Source organism: Aaosphaeria arxii (genome assembly GCF_010015735.1).
Source record: "Aaosphaeria arxii CBS 175.79 unplaced genomic scaffold BU24scaffold_5, whole genome shotgun sequence".
Lineage (NCBI taxonomy): Eukaryota > Fungi > Ascomycota > Dothideomycetes > Pleosporales > Aaosphaeria > Aaosphaeria arxii.
This window is the reverse complement of record NW_022983478.1, coordinates 2,371,247-2,384,479: the sequence shown is the minus strand read 5'-3', so window position 1 is coordinate 2,384,479 and position 13,233 is coordinate 2,371,247. Positions and strand designations below refer to the sequence as shown.

At 46.9% G+C, this 13,233-nt stretch overlaps 3 protein-coding genes across 3 annotated transcripts; 2 read left to right on the top strand and 1 right to left on the bottom strand.

Moving 5' to 3' along the window:
• Positions 1-2,960: 2,960 nt before the first annotated feature.
• Positions 2,961-5,126, bottom strand: BU24DRAFT_226328 (kinase-like protein). The gene is made up of 3 exons (XM_033522113.1): positions 4,348-5,126; positions 3,133-4,289; positions 2,961-3,072 (listed from the first exon to the last, which is right to left on the bottom strand). Exons 1-3 carry the CDS (start codon positions 5,020-5,022, stop codon positions 3,063-3,065), a joined length of 1,842 nt encoding a protein of 613 aa, XP_033383336.1. The 5' UTR covers positions 5,023-5,126; the 3' UTR covers positions 2,961-3,062.
• Positions 5,127-7,662: 2,536 nt separating this feature from the next.
• BU24DRAFT_423915 (NPP1-domain-containing protein) lies at positions 7,663-8,734 on the top strand. The gene has a single exon (XM_033528371.1). The coding sequence runs from the start codon at positions 7,854-7,856 to the stop codon at positions 8,712-8,714; it is 861 nt and encodes a 286-aa protein (XP_033383335.1). The 5' UTR covers positions 7,663-7,853; the 3' UTR covers positions 8,715-8,734.
• A 1,548-nt stretch (positions 8,735-10,282) lies between these two features.
• On the top strand, positions 10,283-11,527 carry BU24DRAFT_226278 (uncharacterized protein). Its single transcript, XM_033522112.1, has one exon. The coding sequence runs from the start codon at positions 10,371-10,373 to the stop codon at positions 11,382-11,384; it is 1,014 nt and encodes a 337-aa protein (XP_033383334.1). The 5' UTR covers positions 10,283-10,370; the 3' UTR covers positions 11,385-11,527.
• The last annotated feature ends 1,706 nt before the right edge of the window (positions 11,528-13,233 follow it).

The following is a 13,233-nucleotide window of genomic DNA, read 5'->3' as shown; positions in this document are numbered from 1 at the left end:
TCTACGTGCCTTTTTATTCCATGTTTTTCTTTAGTAATGAATCTACGTGCCTTTTTATTCCATGTTTTTCTTTAGTAATGAATCTACGTGCCTTTATATTCCATGTTTTTCTTTAGTAACAAATTTAAGTCCCTTCATATTCCATGTTTCTTTTTGATAACGAATCTACGTCCTTTCAATACGTATTTTTCTACTTCCTTCGTGTGCCTGGTCCTAACAAGGATTGTCGTGACCCTCAACGATGAGATACTACCCATGCCTCCACTGATAAGGGGCGACGTGTATCCGCTTAAGTATCCTCATGCTTGCATGATGTAGTGAGCCAGTAGCGGCACTATGTTAACCGTAGCAAGTGCAAGTGCTTGGAGGTATGAGGCAGGACACTCGCAGAGCACTATTTAGCCTGGGCCAGGACTCGATCGGGGGAGACGTGAGGGTATCGAAAGGAGACCTCGACGGTATTATCGCGTATAAACGCCTCTGTAGTAGGACCATCACAGGCACAACCCGCAATTGGTGAATAGGTAGGAAAAGTAGACATTTGCCGCCGTCAATAGACCTCGCGAGGTAGGAAGATTATGCTTTGATTTCTCTCGGCAGCCCTAATCAATCTATCTATACACTGCCTATTACCTTCCCGTACAAGTAATCCCCGAATAGCCTCATCTATTCTGTTACACCACAGTATCGAACAAAGCCATCGATGGTATCGACAGCACCGAATAGGGGGGAGGAGGGTGGGCGGCGCTTGGAGGCATTGAGGGAATTGTGGGTTCGTTGAATGGAATCAGAATTATAATCTTAGAGAAGAATAAGCAGGACACAAAGAAAGTTCTCTTGTAAGCTTTACATCTTCCTAAGGCGGTCTCCAAACCCCTCTATATTTCTGCTTGAATCGATCACGTCTGGAACCTCGATCGGAGTGTGGCCTGTGCCTTGTGATCACCTGAAGATTGTTCCCCACGCTCTGTCGTCTGATTGTCCGATGTAGGAAGCGTACTCGGAATGCAGAAGAGCGATCAAACCTTTTGTCCTTTGGTCTTCCATACCAAAAGTCTCTTCAAGTTTGGGTCTCAATGCTTCGAGCGCGGTCCTCGCCTCACTTCTGTCGTTACCGCCCAGCTTCCACTTAACACGGGCGAGGTTAAACTCCATTTCCCATACTTCGACATCGTCAACACCGTATTTCTGGCGTAGACTTTGGTGCTCTCGTTCGTAGATTCTCATGGCTTCTTCCAGCTGCTGCTCGTCTCCCACTTTTAAGCTCGTTTCCGCCATAAAGAGTTCGAGGTCTCGACGTGATGAGGGGTTACTGCGTCCCCAGTTATCGGCGGCAATTCGCGTGTCCGAAAAGGCTTGATGAGCATCAGTCCACGCTTTCACTGCTCTATCCGTGTTGTTATTTTCCTGATATCTGTTTCCCTCGTCAAGATCGAGCCGACCCTCTTCAAATCTTGCGTCTATTACGAGCTCTTGCAGCTTTTCGAAATCATTACCTCCACGCAAAGTTTTGGGCAAGGTGACCCGATTATCACTGATTGCTAACCGGATCTGCGTAAGATCTTGAGACTGCCGCCTCGCTTCATTGTACTGCTTGCTCTCTCGGAGTAGGCGAACTCCTAGTATATGGAATTGCCAGTAAAGCGGTTTGCCTTCTGATGACGGTAAAATACCCACGGCGTTTTTCACCTTTCGACACAATTCGGTGACTTGGTCCGCCAGATTCCTCATCTGGGAGTCATCCGACCGATTCCGAACGATCTTCAAATTCACTATGTGATGGTTGAGATTGGAAAACAAGTCGACGCCGCGTTGCCTCATTTTGGTATTCAAGCGTACTGCTATTGATTCAAGACTGTAGTGGCTCTGTCCAAGTTCTAGCATATGTGTCGCATTTTTGACGTCTCCTTTGTCCCACAATGCCTTGCAGAATGCAATGATGGCTTGAATGGCGCCGTCATTGAAGTTGAACTGGATAGCTTCATGGGCCGTGCTGAACTTCCGTGTCTTTGCGTACCTGACAATGTGTTCGAAGTGCTGGACATGCTCCTGCATAAGTCGCTCTCGGGCCTGGGTATCGCTAGCACGTTTGATTCTAGTATAACTGGTGTATAGAATAGACAACACTTTGTTGAATCGTTTCAAGAAACCTTCGACCCCTTCATTCTTTTCGATCCATGCCAGCACGGCGAGTTGTACGGCGGAGTCGACGTAATAGCGTTTGCGTGGGACTTGGTGCGACTCTTCGGGATCTGGCCTTTTCTGGATCAAGAAACAATTCGCCAGTCTGTCAAGGGCTGTCTTGATGTCGACGTCATCTGCCCCGTCTCGCTCGGAAAAGATTAGGCGATCATCTACCCCGATAGCATTATCGAACATAGACAGCAAGAAAATCTGTTGAAGTTCTTCCGGCCACTCGTCATCTACTCCTATTCGCTTGACTAGAATGGGAACGAGGTAGTAAGACGCCAAGTCTTTCTGGATATCTTCTATTAGCCCAAGCCCATCATGCTCAATGTCGTGTAACAATTCACGACATGTTCTTTGGCGCCGGTTCATGTATAGCGCCGTTTTGTATATGAGGTCCGGGGACCCAAGTATCTCCAGAAGCCTTTGAGTATCGTCCTGGGCGTCTAGAAAGGCTCTGCTCACTGTATCTTTGAAAAATGTCATTGACTCGAGTTTGTTTGGTCGATCGATGTGGATATCATTTTCCCCCTTCAAGCCGACGAGGTCCTCGGACAAAGCTCTATCTCTCGTTGTGATCACTATCTTCCCTTTACTAGTGGAATTTAGGACAGGAAGATACTGCCGAAGGGCGATTGCGACCGATCTTTGCTCTAGGCCAGAAATGTGCATATACCAAGGGCCCGTATCAGGATTCGTCAGCCACTTTTTGATATGGTCGCGGCGGCTATTTTCGTCAGAGTACGTTGGATTTTGAGAATGATATCGTGCCGCAATAGTATCGTAAGATTCCTTGATCGATAGTTCACTTTTTGCGTTGACTGTGATGAATTTGACACCATCCTGTTCAAGCTTTTCAAGGTAATACTGTTGCGCTAGTGTGTTCTTCCTAGAAGAAAGAGTTATCATCAGTCGAGTAGAACACGGAAGTTGGAGGATGCATACCCAATGCCACGGAGCCCGTGCAACACCAACATCCTGTTCTGATCCAAAGCTTGCGTCATTCTCGTGATTAGATCCAGTCTTGGAGGAATTTCAGACTTTGGCACCTGAAATGGACTAATAGTGTTGGCCGCGGTGATCTGCTGTCTTGCAGAACTCTGATCTTCTGACCACCCTCGCTCGCGCAGAAATTGTAAATACTGTCGCTGACGTCCGAGCCTCTTGGCTCTCTCCATTGGTTTATGGTTTATCTCACGGTCATTATATCTTGGCCGCTGGATGACAGATTTCAGGCGCTGCTCAATATCATCGTCTTTCGCCGTTGGGTTCCTGATGCAGTAAATGCCAACATCGATCTCCCAGGAGAAGGGTCTCAACCTCTGGGCTCTCAACATGTCCTGAACTAGGAGAAGAAGCTTTTCAACCTTCATGTCTTGTTTCTGAGTCTCATTCTGCTTCTGAGCCTCTTTTTCAAGATGTTGTATCCACCTTCGGAGTAACTGTTTGTTCTTGTGGAATGCCTCCCCACCCACCTGCTTCTCAAATTTCTTCAAGCCCTCTTCATCCCATCCATATAGTAGCATGATCACCAAATGAAAGAAGACGCATCCTAGGGACCATATATCACCAAGCCTTCCATGCTTTTGTCCGTCTTGAAACTCTTCTGGCGCCCATTGAGGACTAGCTTGGATAGTCGTTGTAGCAGTGTCTTCAGATGGCTTTAGATTAGCAGACCCAAAGTCAGAGAGTTTCCAGACATATCCACGCGACTCCTTGAATAGTAAAATATTTGGTGGTTTGATGTCACCGTGATATCCAACCTCGCCCCCTATCTCGCGGTGGATGTATGTAAGAGCAGAGATGAGTCCTGAAATTGTGATCCATATATGCTCTTTGAAATCTTCGGGAGAGAATTCATTGTCACAAGGCTTTTCTTTCATCCAGGTTCTCATATCCATTCTAGCCCGGGGCATCATGATGTGAAGACGCTGCTTATCATCTCTGTCTTTGTGAATGGGTCGACATGCCATGAAGCTTGCGTATATTGGAGTGACGTGAGGGTGTTGGCGTGCTTTGACAACATTGACTTCTCTCTTGAGCATTTCCCAATCAGGACGCTCTATGGAAGTTTTGAGGATTTTACACGCGACAACGGTACTCTATTCCATGAATGGGTCGGTCAGTGGTAACAGAAAATGCAGAGATTATGGTACTTACGGGGTCGTCCTCGGAATACTCGATGTAGTCATTTTCAATATTCATTTCCCAGACAACTCCAAACGAGCCTCCTCCAATTCGGCGCTTGACCGGGCCCTCAGCGGGAAACACGAAACGCATTGGATCATATTCGGGTGTATCTGCCGTGGATAGAAATGGTGGGAATAGATATTGTGTTGCATCGAATTTTTCCGCTATATCTCCGAGTTGCGGGTTTTGTTCTAGCTTTTGCTTAGAGCAGTAGGATCTTGCCCCGCCATTCTGGCCCATGAAAAGTACTTCATCGATACCAGTCTCTTTCATGCCGCTTTCTGCAGTACTGGCTTTGGAACACTCCTCTTTCAGCGCATGTATACGCATCGGTTCGTCGATGAGCAAAAGGATAGCGAATGTCTGTTGAGCAGCATCTTTGATATAGCTCGCTAACTCCTTATGTTCGGCGACGTCGGGCAGGTAGCGTTTCAGGTAGGCAGTGAGGTTCTCCAACGTGAAAAGCTGCCTGAGAAGCTTTCTTGGAATGAAACGAAATCTGTCGCCAATTTTGTCTTTCTTCAAACCGTCTAAGTGTGCCTGCAATCTTCCTTTCAGATCCACTGTGAGACTCTGGGAGACTGCGGGCATGACCGAAAACCCGTCCGTCATATTTTGAGCCTGTAGTGATTCTGTGGAATCCATCGGGCAGGTGGTTGCTCTTTCATAAATACAATCGTTCGTAGTAGGTATTCTGAGACAAGTTCCAGTTGATAGTCGCAGGGTATGAAACTTCTTTTATGGACAAGTGATATTGACAGCTTTGTGCGTAGCAGCAAATCTAATCATACACCGTCGTAGAATCGAAAAGCATGGAATGAAGTCGATCCAAATTACTTTAGTATGATTGCGTGATGCACACACAGGCTTTTCAGGTCACCAGGCAAAGGTTGACAGTGAAATATTTTCAGCCTTGGGCAAGCAAAGTACGCACCCTTATATATCGCTCTGAGGCAATGCGTGGCGGGCATCCATTATTGTTGTTGGGACCAACCGATCACTTTGAAAATAAAGGTGGCTTTTTCTTTCTTTTCTTTCCGGTGATCTTGCCGTCTTTAGAAGCCATCAGCCTTGTGCATGGCGATACAGCCTTGCGAGATAGGGATATAGTGCGAGATAGGGATATAGTGCACTGATTGCACACATGATTCATGTGAAAGTAAACCGAGCTGTGCACTGTATTTGTACTGAATCTTTGTAGGAGCTCGCAAGATACAGGCGCGATGATGTTTATCATTCAGTATCTTTTGGAGAAGTTGTTGCATGCTAGGAAGAGGGGAGAGTGTAAGATGCCGATGAAGGACGTGAAATGCGGCGTCTTCCTGGATATTGCGCCCACGATGGTTTGGTGGGTATAAGAGCGGATTGGACGGGAGAATGCATGAGGGAGGGGGGTGGAGGCAGGTTTGTCGGGCTCTACTACCTACATGCGGCCGGAAAGAGCAGGTGACAGCAATGCTAAGGAATGCCAGACAGCCACTGGTCAGCCTGTTGCATGTTACGGGCGGTAATTCAGACAAGCAGTGATCAGAGGATCGGTCAGTTGCAGTCAGATTATCAGAGTAAATCTAACAGATAAACCTATCGAAATTACTTGTAGTTCTGTAGGCAACTGCACAAAGGCTACGGAGTCATGAGTATTCAGCATATTGTATCAAGTTTTAGTCCTACCGTGCTCCTACTTCCAACCAAAAGAGCATTCTAGCCTACTGGTGTTGATGTGGATACCTTTATCATTGACTGGATGACTACAGATACAATGTGGGAGAGAGATGTGAGGATGGAGTTAGAATGTGAATTTACCCTCCGCTAAGAGCCAATTGATATTGTCGCGTATAGACGCCTCTGTGGTAGGGACCATTACAGGTACGACCCGCAATTGGTGAATAGGTAGGAAAGGTAGATATTTAAAACTGTTAATAGGCCTCTAGAGGTAGGTAGATAATGCCTCAATCTCTCTTGGCAGCTCTATTCAATCTATCTATGCCCTGCTGCCATGGTCCGTACAATGCACGTGACCATGCACGTGACTGCGCCGGACCCCCTTACCTACATAGCCAGATAGCCACCTACCTTAGCTCACTAGAACAATACATACCTTCATTACCATAGGCACGACCACTGTGGATGATGAGCATGTTCTGACAGTGGTAGCTGAGGATCGGTTCGACCCGTTGACCTCGGACCCCCCGCATTCAGCTTCGAAAAAGTGCCTTCCCCCATGCACGTAATCCCCGAATAGCCTTACCTATCCTGCTACACCACAATATGTAGATACCTAGGTAGCTTTAAGGCACATGCACATATCTTTGCGGTTAGGCGGAATGGTTACTAGAACGAAAACATCTGACAGGCTTTGCTGAGATCATACATGGTATGAGAGGTGATGTCCGCAGCATTACGCTTTAGCATGCAATATAAACGAATGTGGCACAGGTGGCATACATCGCTCCATTTTATCGAAACTCACCGGAGTCTAAGAGCTCTTCTCGACGATATAATCCAATGTCCGAAAGCCTGAATCTCAACTATGACATCTCACCAGCTTCAAGAGATAATAATTACTCTATTCACCGGCTCCCTACAGCCACACACGCGAAGACCCATGAAGCTTCTAGGCAAGAAGTGAACACAAGCATAGGAGACAGCATGGGGAGCTTGATATACACATCGGAGAGAATGAGTTAAAGCCAACGCCATAGCCACAGGCACAGCAGAAAGGAAGAAGTTGCTGAGCTCCTAGACGGCCTTCCTCTACAAATTGTGCAAGCCGGTGCGTATCTACAGCAAGGCGCTGTGGGTTTAATGACCTATCTAAAGTTCTGTGAGCAGCAATGGAACAAACAATAGGTGACTGGGCGGATGAGCAGCTCCAAGACTACCCAGGTTACAGCGTATGAACGACTTGGGCCATTTCTTTCCAACCTGCGTACGACAAGCATGAGGCCACAGCTAAGCTTCTTTTTTTATGGTAGTTTCATGAAAACAAGAATCTTTGGTATGGCTTGTTTGCAACGGCATGTCAGAGGTCTGCAGTAGTTAGTACAATGCTTTTCCATTGGATTGGTGATATTGCAATTTCTGCATTTCTTGGCCACATTTCAACTCAGCTCCTGCATCTATGCCCACAATTTCGGTTCTCGTACTATGCAAGTAAGCCATTACCCAACACCGCTACAGTTCAGCTCATGCAATTAAAGCCACGGCCTTGTCCAGCTTGCTCAAGCTTCCTGTGTTGACAACTCAAGAATGATTGCATCGGCGGCGCACCCGCGAATTTGCACTTGACGACGGTGTAAGATGATTTGGCGGTCACCTCAGACTGGTACACGCGTCGGTGCAATTCACATGAGTTGGCGGATTATAAAGATGAGCTCGTCATGTTCTTCTGTTTTAGATATTCAAACTAAATATACTTCTAGGTCTTAGGAGTTCCTAGACGATATCAACAATCGCAACCTCCAGCCCGAACTATCATGAAGTCTTCTCCGCTCTATGTCTTGATGGCCTTCGCCAGCGCCCTTTCTTCCTCCCTCGCCAACATCCTCGATCCACTCAATCCAAAGGATGGTTCCGCAACGGAACTCTCCTTGAAGTTTCAACCCGCCTTGGACTTCGATAAGGACTCTTGCTACCACGTCACTGCCTTGGACCTCAAAGGCCACTTCAATGAAGGTCTAAGACCAAATCACCCGGTAGGCGCCAGTGTTTGCCGTACCGCGGACCGATTAGCGCACAGCAATGCTTACGTCCGACGTCGTTGCAATCACTACTGGTGCGCCTACATGTACGGCTACTACTTCGAAAAGGACGAAGGCCCATTCGTATCGCACATCCACGACTGGGAGCATGTCATTATCTGGACACTGCACAACGAGATATTCTACGTCTCCTGGTCCGCGCATGGCAATTACACAACTAAGCATATTTCGGACTCGGCTCTGCGATTCCACGAAGGCACGCATATCAAGATAGTGTATCATATCGGTAGCGGGCCATGGTCCACACATTCGTTGCGGTTGGCGAAGGGTAGTGACGAGCCGCCGGAGAATCATTGGGGCCGGTGGTTTGTCGCTTGGCTAGTAGAGGTCACATGGATGGAGCCCTGGTCGAAGATGCTACTACAGCATAATTGGGGGGAAAAGCCTCACCCGGACATGAGGGAGGATGACTTTGGGATGAAACTGAAGGAGACCGCGCCGTGGGATGCTATCCACAATGAAGGATTTGACCCTTGGAGTGATGCCGATACGTGGGCAACCACGAGTCTGCTATCAGGTATGGGTCTGCGAAGTAACTTCACTTCGGTCGAAGAGCTTGTCCAACAGGATCTGTGAGAATGGGTGTTATTGCAGTGGTGATGCTTAGGATGAGATAATATATTGTTCTTATTGTATCATGTCTGAAGATCCGTCGAGTCTCTTTCTCTTCTCGCACACTACTTTCCTCAGACTTCGCTTTCAGAACTTCTGTTTCGGATTTACTCAGATATTGGCAATAGTGCTGGCTTCCAGGTACTATCAGAGTGTTCAGCATTGAAAACTATACTGAAGATGCCAAGCTACAGGAAGGGGGGAGGCGCCGGTACATGCTATCCTTTTTCAAAGTTAATAGGCACAACATGGAGCTGAAAAGTAGCCACATATCGTACTACCATTTTAGGTATTCCAACTTGACCGCTCTATGCTCAGCTGAATCAATTTTCAGATCACTCCATAGAGCGAACCCTGGAGTCTATGCTGCGCTTACTCATCGATCATGCCACTCGAACTTCAGCTCATAGATACGATGTGAAAATCCGAATTAGTTATTTTGCATTCATAGTGCTGGCGAACGTACAGCTAAGAGCTTCCATTAAAGATAGCGAAAGTATCTACACGAGACTGCTTTGGGATGCAGAATGTGCAGCTTTCAGCTGCAGTGAGCTTAGAAGAAGTTCACCGCTTGCCTGTTGCTATGTCGTTGGATATTGTCGCGTTTAGACGCTTCTATAGTAGGAAGCATCACAGGCACGACCCGAAATCAGCGGATAGGTAGGATAAGTAGGAATTTGGCTCTATCGACAGGCCTCTTCAGGTAGGTGGATGATACCTTGATCTCTCTCGGCAGACCTAATCAATCTATCTATGCCCTGCCTAGTTCTATTTCCCATACACGCGATCCCCGAATAGCCTCATTCATCCTGCTACACCACAGTATGTGACGCGAACCCTTTGCCGTAATCATGGTTGGCCACCCCAAAGGATTAATGGTGGGGTATGGGGATGGTGAGGGACCACAGCGGGGATTGAAATGGCGAAGTGCATAGGAACACGCACACCAATTGGCAGTAACTAACGAGCCTGTGCGGGCCTGTTGACCTCATCCTACCGAACAACGGGACGGAACCCGGCACTCTGAGTATAAATTAATGCCTGACCCTGGAAGTTCTATTGATCGAAATGGCGGATTCCTAAAATGGAAGAAGGGCTTTCTGTAACTTTTCGGAAATACTTGTTGTCTTTCAGTAATTACTCTCCAGTCGATAGTAGTAGATAATGCGGACCTAAAATTTACACGTCACATCCTCGCATTCTCTCAAAAGAGATTTCTTCCACGCTTTGAATCGCATCTTTCTTAGGCATTGCCGAAAATTGATACTTCTATGGTAACTCTGGACATTCAAGCTGGCATCAAACCTGCACTCGATGGAATTATTGAGAAGTCTGCTAGTGGAACACATTCCCCGATGGAAACAGCTATGGCCAGCGACCTGGTACTGAAATATACATTTCCATGTAACGGATCAATGTTCTCAACAATTCTTTCTTTCCAGAGAGAACGAAACATAATACCATGGTCCACATCTACACGATGAGTCATTACGACACAATATTAATTATGGACATCCCACCAATATCCCATCGCAGAAACACCATTCTTCCTCGATTTTTCTCAATTTAGACCATTTTACTTTCAAGACACTAATACAATCGAAGCACAATCTGCCTAAAATGTCCGACGCGAGAGATCTCGTAATCGAAGAAGATCTCAAGACCGCCTGGTATTTCTATCGCGAAGAAAAATTTCGCCAAAATCTCAAGGACAACTGGTCAACCGTCGATGGTTACACAACTTTCCTAGACACAGGAATTGAGCCCACCCATGGACCCCTGCGCGATACATATAACAAACCCACCGCCGTCTACTTCGAGCAGTCCGCTCAATGCGGCTGTTACGACAATGTGCGCGGGTATCCTTGTGTATCACGAGTGTTTATCGCATCTATATTCGAAGCGTGGCGCGCGCGCTGCGGCGATGAAATGGACATCGAGTTCGGACATTTCCTCGCCAACCCTGATCGGATTACAAAACGTGGACCAAAAAACTTGAGCGAGATTGCTGTGGCACACCAGGCCATATGTGAAATGGCAAAAGCGAAAGCGATCGACAAGAAATACGAGAACTACGAGATATTGCCGTCCTATCCTGCCGTCATTTTGATCTTCGATCGTACACCAAATGGCAATGAGCCTGATGAGGATGGGTATTACAATCTGCGAAAGAATGCGGAACGAGTAACGGTGCTCGTCATGAAAACCGGTGCGTCCATGGTCGATGACGTTACGCTGGAAGATTTGGACAATTACGCTCTACCACTGGAAAGATCCGACGCAAATGGCATAGATATTCGGCGTGTACCTCTATCAATCGCTGTGGACTTCATCGTAACCCTTGAGAATCGTATGAGAGCACAGGAGAAAAAGAAGAGGCAAAGGTTTGACAGCGAATTAGGTCCCTTTGAACTTCCGAAGGGTTTCGATCCGATTGTCAAGAGTGATCCACAGATGTGGGCTGCCGCACTGATGGCGCCAAGTTCGACGGAGAAGAAGACTGACCCTTGGAGCAATGTACAACAAGCGATTCGACGAATCGAGGCTCGTGCTTCTGGGATTCCGAGCGGTGTCGACTTTGAGCATGTGGAATGGATGCGCCATTGGAAGTCTGGGTATGATGAAGCGCGATGAGTTTCTGTCGCATGTGTTTCGGCTCGTTATGCTGCAGACCAAGCGACTCGAACGTTCGCGGCTAGTTTTTGACCTGATTTCGCTTCCCCAATTTTGATTTCCGGGTACTAGGCCCTCTTACTGCTCCCAAAGTACAGGTCATAGAGGGTATCTTTGTTTACGAGGTTTTGTCTCCCCGGGTTCCTTTGGTTTTCCTTCCGGGTATTTTAACGAAGCTGTCTCTCCGGGTTTGTTGAGTTTTCCTTCTCGTTACGATATTCAACTTGTTTTTTGCTTCTTACCAGGATGACCGTCCGCCGTCGGGCTCGGAACAGGCGTTATCCTCTGATTGGAGATCAGAATTGCCATCGTGCGGGTAGCAGGTTTGGAAAATTGAAGATCTTTATCACCGAAAACCACAATCTTATCAATAAGCCGATATTCCAGTTCCTCCTTGTGGTCCACCATCATTCTGACGGCGCTGGCTCCATTCGGAGTACCAAGGATTGCGAAAAAGCCAGGGTCGAGAAAACTGTATTCTTTATGGCCATTTTCTTCCTCACGAACACAAGTTGAATTCCGGGAGGCTCCCCAGATAGCATCCTGGGTATCATGATTGACTATATGAAAATGAACGATAGCGTGAAGATCTGGCGCGCTTCCCGAATTTGCGATGGCTCGTTTCTAACATTGCCAAACGATTTCCGAAGGGAAAAGCTTCATTTCTAGGACATGTGTGTCCAGTCTTTTGCATATTTCGTTGCATATAATAATTCCATGCTCGACATTAACCCAAATTGAGTATGCAGCATCGTCTTCAGGCTTCGTGCCTACCGAGCGAACGTCGATGTAACGAAGTTCGCCTATGAGTAGGCCCGCCTTGGCCAACAGATTTCTAGCGTTGGTCGTAGCATTGGGACGTAGAGTCCCTTCCTCCAAATGGTATCCAAAATTTTCTAAGGTTTTAATGGTTGGCATTGGGATTTCGAAGCTTCGTAAGCGATCCCACATCACTTCCCCCCGATCGCAAGCACTGCCATAGTGAATCTCAATATCACGGTTGTTTCTACGAGGAATGGAAGAAGAGGACATTGTGAAGGAACGCGTTTCGATGTGCTAAACGGAGCGGGTTGGAGGCGAAATGAGGTTGAAGGAGATTTTCTAAGAACCGCTTCAAAACAATCGTCCAGCATCCCAAGCCGGGCGGGTGCAAGGGACCCTTTCGAATATGGGCAACTTCGTTTCGCAAAAGCAAGGCTCATCCATAATAGTTACCTCATACGTGGGAATGCAAGCGCAAAGACATGCTGCGGTTATAATAGTAGCTACTCTCTTAAAGTAGTTCTCCTTTACTATGGTAAGAAGTACTCAGAACAGGAAAGGGACAAATTGTACAACAATCCAAGTCAAATGCATACCTAGCTATAATTTGATATTTAATTAGCCGTTGCAAATGCGACGATTGCTCAATTTCGAGTACTCGGTGGTACCCTGGGAATAGCGATTGTCATATCTGTATCAAATCGCTACGTGGCGACCCAATTACGACATGACTTCTCTAATGACGTAGTCAATCATTTTCTTGATGAAAAAAGGTTCCATAAGCTTCCGAGGGAGAATCAGGTCATTTTGAGGCCTATATTTGCCAAGGGGCATAATTTGCAGATGAAAATTCTCATTGGTATTGCTGCTGCCCATCTTCTCGGGGTATGTTTACTATGGCAAAGATCGCCTATTATGGTAGACCACACGGAGAAGACGTAACTGAGGTACATGTAGCTCGGGGTCTCCATAGGGTGGACCAATATCTAGAAAAGAATGCCATGGCTTACTCGCTCGATTATGTTCCAATGCCCTAATTGCGGGTAAT